At 44.8% G+C, this 19670-nt stretch overlaps 1 protein-coding gene across 1 annotated transcript; it reads right to left on the reverse strand.

Moving 5' to 3' along the window:
- Window positions 1–5846: 5846 nt before the first annotated feature.
- Window positions 5847–19264, reverse strand: LAMP5 (lysosome associated membrane protein 5). Its single transcript, XM_027118344.1, has 6 exons — window positions 17865–19264; window positions 17160–17332; window positions 16658–16789; window positions 16429–16534; window positions 14869–15057; window positions 5847–6074 (listed from the first exon to the last, which is right to left on the reverse strand). The coding sequence occupies exons 1-6, from the start codon at window positions 17926–17928 to the stop codon at window positions 5896–5898; spliced, it is 843 nt and encodes a 280-aa protein (XP_026974145.1). The 5' UTR covers window positions 17929–19264; the 3' UTR covers window positions 5847–5895.
- Window positions 19265–19670: the final 406 nt, after the last annotated feature.

The following is a 19670-nucleotide window of genomic DNA, read 5'->3' on the forward strand; positions in this document are numbered from 1 at the left end:
GTATGCACCATGGGGGAAAACAAAGGGAAATATGGCTGCTTTTCTACAGTGGGCAGGGTCGGGGAGGAGCTGAACCTTACTCTAAAAACCACATATATCATCTACACCACGACCACTCTAAAAGCAGAGGCTGTAGTCTTCAGGTGGACACAAATGAAACTCAGGCATCTCCTCTTCCTCAACAGAATATCCAAGGCAGCTGACTGCAGCCAGCTGGGTTACTGGAATCTCCCTTCCCCACAGCTCCCCATAGGTTTGAGCCACGAGTTAGTCTGAAACTCCATGATTTGAAGGAGGGACTCAGAAGAAAGAAAGGGAGGATAAGAAAGCACACCTTGTCCCCTGCCACTGCCTATCCACTCTACTTCTTTCTCTCCAATACAAGTTTAGCTCAAGCAAAGGGGAGGGGAGTTATTTTGATTTTGAATGAGATTGATTTTTTTTAATGGATTAGGCAGATGGAATCAGTCTGAGTTATGGTTGTGTCCCCATTACCCACTGGGACAAACACACTCAGTAGCAATTACTAGAAAAATAAAATCATTCCATGAAGTTATCAACTCAATGAGTTCAGACTCGTTGGGCAAACCGATCGAGTGAATGTCCCCGTGTCATCAAAGAAACGGTAATGAGATTCGAGGCAGAGAAACGACTGATTTGGTCTGAAGCAGCTACAAAATATACAGGCAGGAGCAGTTCTGTGAAAGTCACATGATATAGTACAAATCCAAATTGTGCAGCAAACCCATCAACGTAAGCCTTGAAATGTGTGCATTTTGAGTTAAGTGAATAGATGACCTTAGTGTGGGTTCTGCCAAAAGGAGAACCTAAGACAGACACACAAGTCCTTCCTGGAAGATGATCCCAGGAAGCTTATTCAACATGGCAGAGCAGATACATGAGACCAAGAGGGACAGAAATTTGAAAAAAAGGTGTATATTAATGAATGGGTCACCACTATGGGTGCCTGGGGCTCAGTCCCACTGCAGACCTTCTGGGAGAGATGCTCCAGAATGGTCCTTCTAGCAGTGAAGTGGCTGGGGTATTTATCCACCATCTCCTATCCCTGGTTTGTTGAGAGTTGCTCCATCTAGGGCATCATCCCGCAGAACGTCCATCTTGCCCTGTAGGTGGGCAAAGTTTGTTCCCTCCAACTAAGAGGGAGGGAGACATGGGGAGCTGTGGGGACGTACAGAAACTGTCAGCAAACGAGCTCCAGGAAAGACCGAGGGAACATGGGTGGGACCCCAGCAATGTCTCCTACATAAAGAGATCTGATGAAGGATAAAAAGGGGACTTGACAAAGTCTGAGGGTTCCTGATTTCTGAATCAAAATATACTGTTTTAAAAGCAAAGGGATTCCTTATCCTGAAAGGTTTGCCCACATAGCAACTGCTTTGATAATTATGCCTCATCATCATTGGCAGCATTTTGAAAAAACATTAAAGCTAGAAAGGACTTCAAGGTCACATATGGTCCACCTTAAATGAGCCTAACCAAGTCCCCAACAACTTGTTCAATGACAGCACATGAATCATGATACCTGAATACACCACACACACACACACACACACACAGAGAGAGAGAGAGAGAGAGAGAGAGAGAGAGAGAAAGTTCTGTTTCATGAGGGCAGGGATTCTTACCTATTTCATTCACTGATGTGTCCCCAGCACGAGACCAGGGTCTATAAAACACAAGATCGGTGCTAACAAATACTTATCTCATTTGTCACATAAGCTTTTGTGACTTTCCCCAGAAGACAACGTGACAGGTTCCGTAAGTTTAAATGACAACTGAAGTAGCCATCGGCCCTGGAGTTCTTAGCCTAATTTTGCACCCTGGACCCTCTTGGCTGTCTGACGCCTATGGAGTCCTCAGAAAAATGTTTTAAAATGCATAAAGTAAAATACATAGGCTTACAAAGGAAACCAATTAAAGCATAGTTATCAAAAAATATATTTTAATGTTATGGTTATAATGCATTAAATAACAAGATCTGTGATGGGTCTAATAACTGCCATAATTTCCAATAAGGAATATAAATGATTTTTGGAGGTATCTGCAACAAGTATAATGTGGTAATTTCTGCCGATGACCTATACCTAGGTCCTGCTTATACTACAGTGGTTTGGTGCCTATGTTCATAATTGAAGGAGCTGCTACCTTTCATTTGAGGTTAGTAAAACTGAAGGTGTAGTTTTTTCTCATCCAAATTCATGGACTCCAACCGTCTCCCCGACACCCACAAACTGACAACCTCCTGAGCAGTTCACTGGGCTGGGGATGGAGAGAATCCTTGCATAGAAACATACTCTGAATTCAAAATAAACTGACACAGAAAACTGGATGCCAGATTGAAAAAAAAAAAAAACCTGCATTAGTCTTTTGGGGTCTTTCATGTACATGTATGGCAGGTAAAATTTGAACACACATTTTAATAAGGATGCTAGAAAAATATCATTAGTAATACCTCTTATGGAGCATTTCCAGTGTGCCAGGTGCTGTGCTAGGGACTTAAATGTACTATCATTCATCCTCAAATAACTTTGCAAGGAGAGGACAGTGAACTCCATTTTTCAGATGAGAAAATGAGCACAGAGAAGCCCAGTAATTTGGCTAATGTTGCAGGTAGGCTGATAGCAAAGGCTTTTTTAACCAGAAGTTGTCATACTACTAAATCAGAATTATCTGGAGAGAGCAAGTAGTCAGAATACCAATTCTAGGGTCTCACCACTGGGTTGATGCCCTAGAACTGACATTTTTCAACGGCACCCCTGAGATGATTCTGATACAGGCTGCTTGCAAACTGCACTTTGAGACACACATTGAAATTTGTGTGTCTGGTTCAGGTTGCTTGGGTGTTTGTTCCAGGGAGGTGTCTGTGCCCAGTGCTGGTTTGGGCTACCCTCCCCTGTAAACAACCCCAGTGCACGCACTGCCTGCTACCTCCACCAGATGTTGCAGGTCATTCCTTCCATCTTCCTCCCACTTCTCCATTCTCATATCTCTGTTGTCTCCCCCATCCATGTGGCTTTGACAAGTCTTTGTTAATGGAAACATTAGAATTGGTGAGAAAAGAGTGGTTATAGTTTAGAGGGCTTACTTGGGGTGGAGAACAGTCTTCCCTGTTTTCTGAGGCAGCTTCACTGGGAGCTATTTGCCGAAAATGGGGGAACCCTGCAAAGAACCACTCTCAGAATTGAAATCAAACTCCTCCTTCCCTGAAAGAAACATGCATATGGTTCATCCAGCCTGGCTTTTCCAGGCCAGCAGAGCAGCAACCAGACACAACATCCTTTTGTGCCCAGAGGCGTTTGTGTTTAAAACTCCAGCAAAAAAGAAAAATGACAGTTAAAGGGGTAATTGAGCATCTGTGGATTATCTGTTTGTTTTCTTTCCCGTCTCTGAGCTCAGGAAACAATGCAAATAGCCGAGCCACCCCACAGCTTGTTCCTGCTGCAGGAGCCTGTGTGAAATGCAGGACAATGGCAATGAACATGAGTCATCCCTCTGGACACCTTGCTTTGTCCACCCATAGACCACTGGCCCTGCCCTCATCAGGAGGCCCCCTTTTATTCTGCTTAGTTGATGATGAAGATTAAAAAGGGCTAAGAAAAATAAGGCGAGGTTCATAGAAATTAGGCTGAACTTGAGACCTAATTTTAAGACTGCTAAATAAAGATGCCGTGATTAATAGTAACAATAACAGACATAGTAATAAGGCGTTTTATATGTACTGCCTATCACAGGTGGAAAAAAAATCACTCTTAATTTTGAGAATTAAGAAATTTGGATTCTAGAAAGATTTAATTAGCTTAGACACAGGGACGTAGCCATATGGCAACACTTTATAAAGCGCTAGGGCACTTTGTTCTGTTTAGAATGACATGTGTGTGTGTGTGTGTGTGTGTGTGTGTACACGCATGTATGCGTGTGTGTTTTCTTATCTGTTCTCCCCCTATAGACTCCCAGTTGTCGTTTACTACTGTACACCCAGCACTGAGCCTGCACTCAGTAGGTGCTCAAAAACTGTTTGTTGAATGAATGAATGACAATTCCAAAAATAGGAATGAGTCCTGTCTTGTGAAAGCAAAATTTTTTAAAAATACAAATTTACTTTTGTAAAAGTAGATTAAATTAAGTAAAGATGGAATTTTCAGAAGTACGACTCAGAAAGCCTAAAAATGTTTTCTAAAGTGGATACACCTAAGTGTCTGTTTCTCCCCAGATCCTTGGATGGTTCCAGATAAGTAGGAAGTTTCCTAAAAATACATGAGCTGCTAAAAGGGAAAGGGCTTGTCATGTTTGGGTCGTGGGGGTGAGATGATCACAGATGACAAAGGGTGGAGGACACGTGGGTGGGGTGGGGGTTGTTTGCCTCCGCTGGCACCAAAGGTGTCTCTTGGGCTTCCCTGGTGGCGCAGTGGTTGAGGGTCCGCCTGCCGATGCAAGGGACACGGGTTCGTGCCCCGGTCTGGGAAGATCCCACATGCCGCGGAGCGGCTGGGCCCGTGAGCCATGGCCGCTGAGCCTGCGCGTACGGAGCCTGTGCTCCGCAACGGGAGAGGCCACAGCAGTGAGAGGCCCGCGTACCACTAAAAAAAAAAAAAAAAAAAAAAAAAAAAAAGCGTCTCTTTTCTCTTGTGCAACAGGCAACTTTCATGAGGAATCAGGGCTTGTTCCTCACTGACCAGGCAGGCACTGAGAAGAAGTCATGCAAGGAAAGACTGAGGTTGCCAGAGCAGCAAACAAATGGATAATAGGAGAGCAACTGGCTGATAGTTATCAAGATTTGCTGGTATAATGAACTTCTAAGGATGTGCTACTGCCAGCAATTGAAGACTTGGGGAGATAACTCATGCGCTTGCTCTCATGTGGTGATGACTTTACAGGGGTAGGGGGATTCCCACCCTAACACCAAAGAAAAGGATTTCCCCTACCCCTGCTCAGATCTTCTGAAAAATGATTATGCAGAAAGTGAGTGAAATCCAAACTATGTACATTTCTCTAGGGAATTTCAGTAAATTACATTTTATCACAAATAAAACCCAACCTAAGCTACTATGTTCAGTCCAGCTTTTTAATCCAAAGTGAAATGCCAGACTCAAGACCAAGAAGCACCAGAAGCTATATTAGACCAATCGTTCAAGAGGCGCCATTATTAAAGCTACTTATATTTGCCAAAATAAATCCACGTGTTTTCACCTGGAAAAGCCAACTCCCTCCCCATCCCCCATTGTTTCCTTGCTCTTTCTTTGCTTTTCCTCTTGCAGAAATGAAATCCCATCTTCATCATTCCCCTCTCTCCTCTGGGTGCCCCAGAAACCATTTTAGTCTGTTTCCTTGTTCAAGAAAGCATTCAAATGTTAGACAGTAGTGTGTTTTAATTCATTTTGAAAAACAAACTCACATGGATTGATTCTTCAGGTCCCCTTACTTGGACCTGACACACTATGAAGTCCAAACAACTCTGCATAGTTAAATTAAACAGGTTCTTGTGCTGTGAATTCACTGGGTGCAGGTAGCAGTGAAACATTCCCAAGACAATCACTAGACATGCAGAACGCCAGCCAGAAGCATGGGTCACTTTCAGGGGTCTTGCTGCAGGGAGCGTGAGGCTGTATTTGGTGTACGTTGACAACGGTATAGGGTAAGCCATCTGTGTTCAAGGGAGCAAAGCCTCCAATATTCCTCTTGAACCTTAAGGGGTGTCTTTCCAAACGAAGTGTGGTTTCAATCGCTAAACTTCAGAGTCAGATACCTTTCCGAGTTTTATGAGTTGCTGCTTGGAGAGTCAAAGCCAAGCCACGATGAGTGTAAAAGCTGGCTGACCCCTTCCTTCCACTCCTGATCCAGCCAGTGGAGGGGGGCTGGGGTCTGTCTGCCTAATAGTTTCTAGCCCATGTGCTTATATTGGGATCGGTCCCTAGGGATCTGGACCTGGTTGGCAGTCATTTTGTGGTGGAGATGGTAAATCACCAGCGTTACCACAATGACGAGGCCCAAGATGAGCCCCAATATCAGGGGCAAGGTTTCCTCCAACTGCTCCCGCTCATCCACTGGGCATTTATGCTCTGAAATGGGAAAGAAGAAGAAAAGCGATGAGCCCCTGCCAAAATATTCTGAATCGTAAATCTGCTCAAGAAAACTAAAAGGCAGATAGAGGTGAGAAGATTTCTCAAGGAAACTTCAGAGATATTTTCTTTTTCAGAAACAATACTTCCCAACCAAACTTAAGGCCCAATTCCTTAAAATTTCTGCATAGTGTAAAATAAAAATACATCAGTTAAATAGGGCAATATTCAGGCTATTGGATTCCAGGCCAATGTCAATAAAGCTTCCAAATGATTTATGCAAATTTTCAGAGTTTGGGCATTAGGCACAACCACCATCATTTTTATTGTTTATTTAATTTTTTAAACTTTTTACTCGTGTATAATGTACATAGAATCGCAGACAAAATACACCTTTTAGAAAATCTGAAATTACCAGGTGTTGTCAATGATACAGAGCAATTGGAGCTCTTGTCCACCATTGGTGGGAAATGGTACAATCACTTTGTAGTAAGGTAAGGATAAACATACACCTACCTTATAACCCAGCATTCCACTCCTAGGAATTTACCCAAGAACAATGAAAACATATGGACACAAAAAGACTTGAACATAAATGTTCATAGGAGCTTTATTCATAATAGCTTAAAACCAGAAACAACCAAAATGTCCATCAGAGTAGAATGGATAAATAAACTGGGGTATATTCATACAATGGACTATTAATCAACAATACAAAGGAATGAACTATGGCTCCACGTAACAAAATGGATGCATCTCAGAAATATTATGTTGAGTGAAAACTGTCAGACACAGAAGAGTACATGTTGTATGACTCCATTTACATGAAGTTCAAGGGCAGGCAAAACTAAGTCTATGGTGATTGAAGTCAGAGAAGTAGGGAACAGTGTGTCTTGCAGAACAGGACACAAGAGGACTTCAGGTGTGATGGAAATGTTCTGAATGTTGATTTAGGTGAGGGTTGTGTGACTGCAAGTATAGGTGAAAACACACTGAGTTAACACTTCAGATTTGTGCATTTTGATATATGTAAATTATACCACCATTTAAAAAAGAAAGTGTAGGGCTTCCCTGGTGGCGCAGTGGTTGAGAGTCCGCCTGCCAATGCAGGGGACACGGGTTCGTGCCCCGGTCCGGGAAGATCCCACATGCCGCGGAGCGGCTGGGCCCGTGAGCCATGGCCGCTGAGCCTGCGCATCCGGAGCCTGTGCTTCGCAACGGGAGAGGCCACGACAGTGAGAGGCCCGCGTACAAAAAAACAAAAAACAAAAAACAAAATCCATGTTCTAAAATAAGTTAAAAATCTAGGGCTTCCCTGGTGGTGCAGTGGTTGAGAGTCCGCCTGCCAATGCAGGGGACACGGGTTCGTGCCCCGGTCCGGGAAGATCCCACATGCCGCGGAGCGGCTGGGCCCGTGGGCCAGGGCCGCTGGGCCTGCGGGTCTGGAGCCTGTGCTTCGTAACGGGAGAGGCCGCAGCGGTGAGAGGCCCGCGTACCGCAAAAAAAAAAAAAAGAAAGTGTAGAGTTTGATGGATTTACACCACACACATCAGAACTGGTATCAGAATTGTGGTGCCAAAAGTATTAGCTTTAAATGGATAATACATTTGGTATAGTTATGGGGAAAATCATCTAATACACCATCCTTTAAAGAAGATAGAGGAGAAAAGCATGGTGTATTTTGGCAAAAAAATTATGGTCACAATATTATTATAGTTTATTTCTTTTTTTTTTTTAATTTTGTGGTACGTGGGCCTCTCGCTGTTGTGGCCTCTCCCATTGTGGAGTTTATTTCTTTAAAAATTGTTTTGTTGCCTTAGGAGAAAACCTGAATTAAACACATCACCGGAGAAGAATATAAAGGGAGTATTAAACTATGGACGAGAAGTCAAAAGTAATTATGGGAAAATAAGGGGATGTCAAAAATTATCATGAAAAATACTGAATCCCCTTCCCCACCCATCCCCATTCATTAAGTGGTCAAAGAAAGGGGAATTCCTGAGTTCTCTTTCCCTTACCCACCATTCCAAACTCCACAAAGCTCTAGAAACCACAAGTACTTTGTATCATTCATGTGGCAGCAAAAGCTGGCTGCTCCGATTCTCATTTCTCCTCCTTAGCATGAAGATTCATGTGTTTCACTGCAGGAAACAGATTCATTAATCTGTTTGATTACAGGAGCTTCCCTGAGTCTTCTGGGTCTTATATAATATATGGACAATGCACTGTATTATCTTCCTAAAGTCCAAAATTATTCTGAATTCTGAAAAACATCTAGCTCCAAGGGTTTTAGGTGAGAGATTGTGAACCCATAAAAAAAAGCCACGCATTCCCCTCTCAGGCTTAAGCCACTGTCTTCAAACTCTGCCTTTGACCCCCAGGAAAAACAGTATTTTACATTACAACCCAGAACATACGTATACATACATAACTAAAACCAAAGTGTTATAAAACAATGGTTTTCCTTACTTTGTGCCGCTAATAATTTATCCTCTGTACTATTCTCTTTCATTTAAAACAGTGCTGGTCATGACCCACTAAAGCAGAGGTTATAATCTTTCTAGTGTCAGTGTGATGAAACTATACCCCTTCTCAGAATACTTATGATTGCATAAAAATAAAACACATAAGATTACAAAGGAAACAAATACACTGAAGTTCATCTATTAAAATATTTTTAAATAATATGAGGGACAGTTATATATATATTTATTAGTACACAGGTATACTGGCTGTGACTGCAAAGTAGGGAGAAGCATAACTGTTACTTTGCAAGATCTGCACAAACATGTGGGAAGAACAAGACTATTATTTATATTGGTGACAAAGTCATAGGTATGATTAATACTACTGTGGGTTGTTACCTTTATTTATAATTGAAGGAAATGTTAAACATTAATTAGAAGTTAAAGAAAATAAAGATGCAAATGTTTCCTATTGAAATGTACAGACCCCTTGAATTCTATACACAAACACTATGCACTCCAGGATTATGATCCTGTGCAATGAACTGATTATACAACCCACAGATTATAGAGCAAGGACAGCTGGCCTCCATCTCTGTCTGGGAGAAGAGCATCCCTTGAGCCCAGCTCAGCATCTGGCTTTTGGTGCTCGGAGACCCCTGACTCCCTGTTCATCTCCACAGGTCTTGGGGTCCCTCACACCTCTGCCCTGGCTGGACTTACAGTTCTAGAGAACACAAAACAGAGGCCCAGGGTGGATGGCCCATGATTGGAAAAAGCAACAACCATCCCAGTCATTGCAAAGAACCAGATGAAGACAGATCAGACAAAATTGTGTAACTGCCAGCTGCCAGTTCAAGTCCCCTCAACCATAAACCTGGTGTGCCCAATTCAATCCTGAATCATCTTAGGTTCTGTTTTCTAGACGTGTGTTTTATTTTGTTTTGTTTGATGACCACAGCATTTTAAAGTTGTATTTACTCCCTGAGGCAAACAAACTGTAAAAGCTCTTAATGAAAAGCAGCTCCAGATGAACAGCATTGAGATGGGCCACGGACCAGGAGGCAAGCTGATTGCTTTCTCCAGCTCTGCTAGCGCCACAGACTTTTCTTGTTGGAGAAGGTGGGCAAGCCTTTTGCTGGCCGTGCTTCCCTCTGCTGTCTGATAGGGCAACTGGAGGGAGGGGTTTGCCCCTCTTTCCATATCTTCTCTGGACTGGCTCGGGACTCCTGTAACCTCAGCAAAATGTATTTTGTGTACTGAGAAGATGTTAAGATGAGTGGGCTTTGGAGATCTTTGGCTGGAGACAAGCAGATACTCTCACCAAGATGTAAGGACAACAGTAAATAAGAAAACAATTACTGATTGATGCCAGTGTGTGCCAGAAACATCCCTGTGCACAAGGAAGAGCTGTATAAACTCTTTCCCACTAGCCTGTAAGCTCCACCAGGGCAGGGAAAGTTCCTATATCCCAGTACTGGGTGTACAGGTGTACAGACACCAACAGGGTCCTATGACCTTGGTATACACCATTCCCACCCATTCCAATAGGCTTTGACTACAAGGCAGGTTAGACATCCTGGAGAGTCAACGCCCCCCTTCCCCACCCCAGCAGCCATCAGTGGCAGATGGGAGTTGGAGGGTAACTCAGGTGGGTACCATACTCTTTCCCAGAAGTTCCAGCAGTGTGAGCCCCAGTGCCCACAGTGGTAACCTGCTCACTTATGCACCTGTACTAGCTTCCTTGCCTTCCCACCTCACTTCCCCACTCCACTAGCAGTGCCTTCTAGAACCACCTAAATAAATTACTTGCCCTTACATACTTATAGAGGATGTGCTTCTTGGGGAACCCAACCTAAAACACTAGGCTCCAGAGCAGTAGCAAGAACACAGAACACTACGACTGGCTGGCTACGTGGCCCTGCGCTAGGCCTCTGTGTTCCAGCCCTCGACACAGTTCTCTGTGGTGTTAATAACAGGATTGTCTCCCTCTGGATGCTTCCCCAGGAGGCTCTGAGAAGGAGCACCTGCTCAGGTGGCATGTTTCTTCGCTGAGAGGTGCCACGCAAACCACAGGTGCACACAGCACTCTGGATCAGCATCGGCACACCATGCCCTGGTTTGCAGCATGGCAGCCAGTCTTGGGGCGCTCAGTTGGGGGTGATGTACATTCATTTCCACTAAAGCACAGTCATTTGTCTATAGATCTGGGTAAAATACAGATCAGGTGGTATCTCCCAAACACACTGTTAGAAACAATGATAAGCTCATGAATTCAGAGTACCCGACAACCTTTCTGAAGATGGCCCCCCTCATTCACATGTCTGGTACAGTTGCTCAGCTGCAGCAGCTGAGGCTTGGAGAGGCTAAGAGCACAGGATCTGATACCCAAAGACAGGTTCCTGTCCCAGCCCTGGCAGCCACAAGGAGCGCAGTCTTAGCCAGTAACTTTACCCCTAAGTCTCAGCTTCTCCACTGTAAACAGGGATCTCAGTACCTTCTTCACAGGTCTCTTTATTTGTTTGTTTCCCCCCTTGAGAATTAAGATGGGCCCAGTCTATATGTGGCGACTTAAATGCCCATTAAACCTGAGTGTTTAACAAAGGGGCACAGAGGCACCTTCGTGTTCTATTACATTTCTTCTGTCTTTATGCGTGAGAGTCGCCTTTAATTCAAGCCATTAAAGTACTCAGGCTGATCTGTTCCCTCCCAGTGATGCATCCTCCGTGCTAGCACAGTCAGAGTTCTCCTGGGGCCTCAAAGGGACTCACTACCAGGAATGAATTGTGGAAGGACAAGTTACCCAACACCCGCTGAGACACATGGGCTGCCTTGAACTGCAGGCTGAGAGTTGCCACACCAAGTGTACCTGTCATAGAAATAAGCTGGCCTCCATGAATTGGCCCCTCGGTGGTTTATATTTTTCACTGCAGGCTGAGACCCACATCCAATTATTTAAAAAAAAAAAAAAAGCCCAAACAGACACATTTAGCCATTTAGGGCCTGTCTGTTTTGCATACAAATCTCACCCAACAGCTGTTACCCACTGATAGGATAGATAAGGCCCTAAGCTTCTGCTGCCCCCCCGAGCTCTCTGACCCAAAGACTCCTCCCCGTGCTGCTAAGTGACATCACCTAGATCCATAGCCCCCTCCTGACACCCCTCTCCCTGCCAGGACATCCCTTATCCTCCTTTCCTTTGGGATAGTGGTCCCCAGGGTGCTGTAAGCCTTCTTCTGAACGGTCCCATGCTGTGAGGGGCTTTCCTTACACAACCTGCCCAAGTGCCACCCAATGAAGCTTGTGTGTTTCTGCCTCTCACGGTCATATCATATTCCTTGATCAGCTCAAAATCCCTCAAATCCCCCTACCGACAGTTTGCCATGGCCAGCAGTATCAGCAAGGAGCTTGCTAGGAATGGAGTCTCTTGGGCCCTGCCCCCAGAACTACGGAATCAGACTTGACTTGGCATGTTAACAAGATCACCAGAGCTGTGCACAGTGACCTGGAGCCTCTGAGCTACTTTCATTGGGGATCAGCATAGTAGCCAAGCTCAACGGTCTAAAGGGATTTGTGTGATAAAGATGTCATCCCCATCTGGGCTGCTCTCAGCCTCTATGAGTGTCCACTAACTCATTTCACTGACCCTTCCTTGCTTTTCTCAGAATCTATGAAGGAGGCAGGTGGGAGACTGCAGACTGCCAGGCATGACCCCCTTACACAGGGAATAGGCTCTTCATTGGAAGCCCTTATGCTGCATGTCCTGCTTGCACACGACAGAACGCATGCACACAGTCCTGCAGTAGGCGTCAGACATACGACCAGGTGCCCTCCCCACCGCCACGCAGGCAGGCTTCACTCACCCACACAGGCATTAGCAACACATCAGAGCCTCCTTCTATTCTGGGGAGTGGGGTCCAAGTGCCAGGTTCCGAAAAGGCACTCCAAAAGGAATAGTTCAGATTCCACCAAATCAAATAAAATGATCTCTTACGAAACACACTGGGGACAGGTGCTGAGAGGCACAGACAGGAGGAACCAGGAACAAAAGGAGCCCTGCCACACAAAGGCACATTGATTCAGTGAGACATCCTGAATAAGGCTTGCCTCCTCCCAGGAGTGTCAAGGCTTGAGCCCCAGGGCACCATACAGGAGGCAACACCCTAATTATTCCCCAGAAAAGCCTGGGTGAGACAAGTGCAATTTGCTTGTGCTTAATATATCTGCATTTAGGAAGTTATACATGCTTACAAACTGTCTAAATCTATCTATTTAAGCCCTGGAAGTGGATAAGAACTGCTTTTTATACAAAAACGTCATTAAATCTATGCCAAGAATATCACTGATTTTTAGGAAAACAGCTCTGGTCCTTATTCAGTACTCATTTACTCTTATTTTGTACACAATTCTGACATATATGAGATCTGATTTCTCCATTCATAAATGACTATAATCAGCAACTTAGAAATAACCCAGAGAGGGTTAGGGTGAGATTGTGATAAGGAACTAGTAAAAGCAGCAATTATAGCACCAGTAGTACCAAGAAATGAAGAAGTGTCTAAAAACCATTGACCAGAGAAACACAAAGAGTAACTAGAGACTACTGAAAGTACCTATACAAACTCAGAAGTATGTGATCCAATATTTTCAAAATGAATTCTGGGCCATCCATAATCATAAGTCCACTTACTTTTAATTACATTTAATATTTTCAGTTTAAGAAAGACACTTACATTTTATAAATACTTTCATAATCCACAGTATTTTTTAGTATTAAGATCTTGGCGTTTAGTTTAGTTTCAATTTTGTAGAAAACACATTAAGATGGAATAGCCCATACAGGTAAGAGCCATAACAGGTAGGCATGGCACTGCTGTACTAAATGTATTAAATTCTGATTTGCCTGGCTTTGAAGCATTTGCAAGTCTCTATTAATTGAGCCCACAGCTTCGGAATATCAATTCAGCCAAAGTTAACAGGGCATCTGCAATGTGCCAAGCACTGTACTTGTTGCTAAAAATATAAAGATGAATAAGAAGGAGGCCTTTCTCTTTAGGACAGTTTAACTTAGGAATTCCTTAATGCCTTCTGAATAAATCATGGGGGGAGGGATTCTATTCCGTATACTTTGAATGGGCGGGGCATTTAATGAAAGCTGGACTCCTTGGGACTGATTTAATGATTTGTGTGTGACCCAGGTGGGCATTCCCTAATATCCTACACATTCGAATGGTTGTATTCACCTGGGGACTGCCAGCCCAAAGGTAGGCATCAATAAAGCAGTCAGAATCTCTCCCCATTTCTTAACCACAAGGAATAAATGAGAATATCAAACTGCCTTTAACAACCTCCTCCAGACAACAGAGAGAGAGAGAAAAAAAATGAATGGGAGAATTCACTTACTCCACTTGCCCAGAGTAAATTGTTGCTAGATTTGGACAAATTGAAGAATGTGAGCTTCTCTCCTGCCCTTCTTCTGGGATGCAGAGAACCAGGAAGATATGGACGCCCTGAACCTGCTCCAGCTGGATCCTGCCTGACCCCCTTCCAGGGCTTGCATAGACTGCGAAGAAGCCTTCTTGCATGCCCCAGCGGGAGCAGATCAGGGGCCTTGCCTCCTTGGAACCTCATGGGTGTCCCTCCATACAAAGGTGAGAGCTGTACAGAGGCAGGTCTCCATGAATCTCTCTCTGTAACCTGTACACACACACACACACACACACACACACACACACACACACACCTATTGCATTCTGGTCACACAAAAACTTAGACTCACAGTGGTAGAACCTAGGGCTGGAAGTGTCTAGAGGCCATGGTGAAACTGAGGCCCACATAAGCAAAGGCCCTTCTCCAATCCATGGCTCTCTCAATAGCTGCTTGGGATTTTTAGCTGCCTTTTCCTTGGGAAACTTGCATCAAAATTATATATTTTTTTCAGCTGACTTTCTTATCTTTCTCCCTATCCACTTTCCTTTTTTGGCAAAGGAGGGGAGGAAAGGAAAGATGAAAAAATAAGGGAAAAAAGGAAGGGAGGGAGGAAGGAAGAAAACAGAGAAAAAGAAGGGAGAGAAAGAGAGAGGAAAAGAAGGAAGTGAAGGAGGAAGAGAGAGAGGGAAGATGAAAGAGAAAGTCATTGTAGTTGATACAATTCAGTTTGTTGCCTTTAGTCTTTGAAAAATATTATAGAGGGAGGCAGTGCCATGATATCCTAGAGAAAGTCCACGTGGTAACAGCCTGGTACCCTGGCAGGTTGCCTTCCACATCCATCTTGAGGTCAGCCTTTGCTTCCTTCCTCTCCCTCTCCTTCTGCCTCCCCACCGACATACCTTCACTGAAGACAAAATCAGAGATGATGTCAAAGGGCTGGATGTGGACCGCAGACAGGATCATGGTGACTGTCTTCTGCGGATCACTGGAGGCTAGTGAAATGGTCTGCTGAGCTTGACATTCATAGGACTTTCCAGCTGGGGTGACCAAGGCAGATAGATGATGCGAGTTGGCTGTGTGCTTCCCGGCTGCAGGGAAGGCCCAGAGCAATGGTTAGGCCCCTATAGGGCTGGCAGAACTCTCATTATGGTGATCCAGATAGTTGACCTTTGCCTCTTAGTCCAGACCCCCCCTCTGATCCTCTGCTGACATGCCCTGTTGCCTTGCCCGGCTGGGGCTATGCAAATGTGAATGCACCCATTCTTTCATGAGCATGGATTTCTTAAATATTAATTTGGAATTTCCTTTTGGAAGAATAAAGTGATACCTAAAACCCCAACCCTTTTTACTATATAAGACCTCACAACAGAGATTCCAAAGATCCACAATGAACAGTGACTTGGTATCCTACACTTCGCACTGGCCTGCAGAAAATAAAATATCTTCCTCAGCAAAGCATGGCTGCTGCTAGTACTCTAAGCAGATGCCCTTGTACGCATACATATTCTTTGGAAGCCTGCCTCACCCCTTTTCCTCCTTTTCTGGATTAAGGTTTTTTTTTTTTTTTTTTTTTTTTTCTTTTTTTGGTCTAATTTAACTGTGTGAAACGTTTGAATATGAATTTTGATGAAGAGACAAAATTGCCCTTTTTACTGCGATGATAAGGGGTGAAATGGAAAAGATGACATATGTATTCTTATACATGTTCAGTAAAAATCTTTTCCCAACTCAGGTGCCCAGGTGATGAAAGGCTTCATTATGAGTAGATCAGATAATTTACAAAATAAAAAAATACATAAATTTAAATGTGGTCTTTGATGGTGCCTGCAGATCCCAGCATTGTTATTTGGAGCCTAGATATCCCTTGCCACAATATTTTTGGAGGATCTGGGTAGTTGTTGTAGTGATGGGCATGAAAAGCTAATAAATAAGGATGGTTTAGAGTCCACTCTGGGGTGGCCGCAGTGGATGACTGAAGATTGCGGTGAGGCCTGAGCAATGCGCCAAAAGATCTGAAGGCCATCAGATTCTGACCCAGAATGAAAGTCATACTGTCCCCCTTGAAGTTTTAGCGCATAAGAATAAAAACCAGGGTGCAGAAGAAAATAAAAATACAGCTTTGTCCTTCTCCGTGCTTCTTTAAAGGACAAATCATAAGAAAGCCATCCTGAAGCAGCCACAGGAAGACAGTCCCTCAAGAGACATCTCATCCAGGATCAGGTGATGGGTGACAGGCTGGGCCTCAGGCCCTGGGTTTCTTGCGCATCTACAGGGCCTGAAGGCCAGAGGACCCACCGGCGCTCCCGCTTGCTTCCTCCACCTTGGAGAGCAAGTCCAGGGCTACCTTGGCCTGGGAGCGCAAGGCCTTGACCCTGAGGAATTCGGCCTCCAAGCCTGAGATCCCTGCAGTGTCTGCGCTTGCCCGGGCTCCTTTCCCAGCCCTGCTGGTCTCTACTCACCACTGACCGCGTCTTTAAAATGGGTCTTCTCCGAGGAGTCATAGACAAACTGGACCTTGCTCAGCCTCCACGTCGCCTCGGGTCCCTTGGATGTGTTGTGACTTTCCTGCCGAGCGGGGCAGGCGCGCGTTAACCGCCCGAGCAGATCTGGGTGGGGAAACGGAGGGGCGGCCCCTACCCACACCCACCCGGAGTCTGCAACCCCTCTGAGCGCCCCACTAGCACTTACCTTTACAAACAGCATTTTGAGCGCGTACGCGCGATCCACCCAGAACACCTGCAGCTCCGACTCGTTGTGGCCACAGTGGCCCTTCACCTCAGCTCCCCGGGTCAGTGAGATATCAGCCTGTTCCGTGATTAGCTGGGAACACAGACGCCCCGCACCCCCTCAGCGCGCGAGCCCCAGTGGGGGCTGTAAAGAGCAGCGCGTCCAAACTCCGGGTCGCACGCCTGGGCACTCCTTTGCGCGCGCGCTCCCAGGTCCAGGAACATGCGGTTAGATGCTTTGCGTGCAGACCCGGCCGTTAAGGAAGCAGAGAGAGGGATTTACTTTCAAAGCAGGCGGGGCGAGCAGAAGGCATTACAAGCCGGAACCCCCATGCAGCATTTGGGAGCAGCCTGCAGGGTGTAGGGGGGAAGGCGGGTGACCCAGGTCTTCACAGGGTCTTGAGGGAAGGTGCCCTTCGTCCCTGGAGCCCTAGGAGCAAGCTGCGAGGGAAAAAGTGCCTTACATCTACATAATTGCTGGCCCACACATCATAAGGGACAATAAATTTGGCTGCAAACTCTGCCATGAGACACGTCGTCCCATTTTCCCGCACCACAAATATATCTTTTTCAGGGTTAGTGGAGAGGCCTGAGAGATTCTCCACTTCTTGTTCTGCCATGATTCGAGCCATTGTATCTGCAGAAAACAAACAAAAAATCCTATCGGTTAGGGGCTCAGCGAGCCCACGCGTCTCGGGCACAGGGGTGGAGAGACAAGGAGGTCTGCGGGCTTTGGGCTGCCCAAGTTCCTTGCCGGCTGCAGGGCGCTCTGAGAGCCGTTTCGCTGACCTAGCGCCAACAAATTCGACTTCGTTGCTGTTAATTTATAATAAAAATAAAATTAAAAAACATTTAAAGCCTTATTAATTTGTAATCCGACTGGCCTTTTTCTTCATCTTAGGCTTTTAAACCAAAGCTTTCTCGCCAGTGCTCTGAGCCCACGAAGCAGGCCTGTGCAGCATCGTGTCTGGGATTGGCGTACAAGTGTGTGGCTCTCTGGGGAATTCCCTGCCACTGATGGGAAGGTCCTCCCCTCCTCCCCCCAAAAAAGAACAAACCCGCCAAACATTAGGGCCACGTTTTGACCTTAAGCTAATGGCTTTACTGTGCCAGTTTTATTCTCTGCAAAGAGTGCACCCTGCTCTGGCGGTTGCCGAAACGCTACTTACGGAAGAGCATCAGAAGAACTCGAAGTCTATTCATGCCGAGAACGGCTCTTCCTCGGAGATCCATCCTCGCGGAGCAGCGAATAAGGCCAGTGGTGCTGCTGCAGAGGCCGCCCGAGAGGGAATCCCTCAAAGTCGCCGCTGGAGTGAGCCGGAGTGAGCGAGGGGCGGGGGCACCGAGAGGGAGGAGGGAGGGAGCACGCGTTCCGTACGCACTGGCGGACTTGGTGTGGATGGAGTACCGCACCGACCCGGGCAGGGTGAACGCTAATGTGTTCACTGCAGAGGAAAGGACCGCGTGGCGAGGGAGCTGTCCACGGCTGCGAGTGCTGAAAGGATTCGGTTGTATTGCTGGAGTGATTGTGGCTGGGCTTGTGCAGAGCTCCAATGAAATTTGGGAAGGCTAAAATTCTCCCTGAGTCTGTTTCCTGCGCTGCAATTGCATCCGCAAAGATGATTCTATCCTGAGAAACTTAATAGCACCCTCCGACTTATTCAATATCCCTACCAGTACAGTGATTAGGTGGTGAAGACATCACACCACTGGAGTCCTGGCTTCTGAAAATGCTTCTAGCTCCTGAAGGAAAACGGTGGAGCACAAATTGTTGCTGCTTTGGGGGAGGAGGCGTAGGCAGGAATAGGGAAGGAAAATGCTATGGCAACAGCTTCCTGCATTTGGAGACATCGCCTTCTCTCCCCTGCTCTCACGAGCTCAGGGTTTAAAGTTAAACTGATGCCTCATCAAGTGAGGCCGTTAGTCAATGCAGTATGTCTATTTGGGCTTGTTTTTTGTGAGTTCTGTTCTCTGATTGCACGAGGACTTTGAACTCTGGGGTCACCTACCCTCGCTCATTATATTGTGACTACTCTGCTAAGAGGAATGTAAGTGAACCCAAAGTTTGTGAGGGTTATGTAGCATCTTTTAGGACAGTCCTAGTTATATACACACACACACACACGCATGCACACATATAATACTCTACAGCATCTAGTGGGACAGAAAAAACAAATACTACGGGGCTAATTCCTATATTTACACTTTTTAGTAGCTTGCTTGATTTTTAAATATTTTGCTCCATAAATCAGAATACAGCACTTTCAGCAATAGGCATACTGTCCTAATCAATTGTAGTGATGTCCAAATATTTTACTTCTTAGTGGTGATTTCATTATATGAAAAATCAACAATATAATGTCATAAAACAATGTCATAATAAGGGGCAAATTGCAAAGTATTTTCATGTTCATTGTCAAATTTGATCCTCCCTACAACCTTAGAAGGTAGGCAAGGGAAGATATACCTTATTGTGGTTGTACATACCCCAAAATTGAGGCTCAGAGAAATTAAATGACCTTCCTCAATGTCACATGGTCAGTAAAATTAAAATAGAAAAATCACATTATTTAACTTCATAGGGATCATTTTCATTTTTCCTTATATAATACTTTGACTCTAAAATATACCATACATTGATTTCCATTAAAAAATCTTTATTCAGTGACCAAATAACAAGCTAACACCTAAGATCTCTAGCTCACATTCCTGAAATGTATAGAGTGCTGTTTTAAGTATAATAATATTCTGACATTATGCTTGCCACAAAGTGTTTATACAATTATTTTTTCAAACCTGTTCCTATATCAATAATGAGATTAATAGCAGTTCAAATTATGAAGTAATGTTTAAATCAATACTATATTTTTACATCTTTATTTTTATCTCTGTATTTTGATATTTCATCCAAACATTTCTCAATAACTTTATATAACTGAATATATATAGAAGCACTGAGGCAAAATTGTGATTGA

This window comes from Aethalodelphis obliquidens, unplaced genomic scaffold (genome assembly GCF_003676395.1).
Source record: "Aethalodelphis obliquidens isolate GAN/ISIS:26980383/991018 unplaced genomic scaffold, ASM367639v1 scaffold18, whole genome shotgun sequence".
Taxonomy (NCBI): Eukaryota; Metazoa; Chordata; class Mammalia; order Artiodactyla; family Delphinidae; genus Aethalodelphis; species Aethalodelphis obliquidens.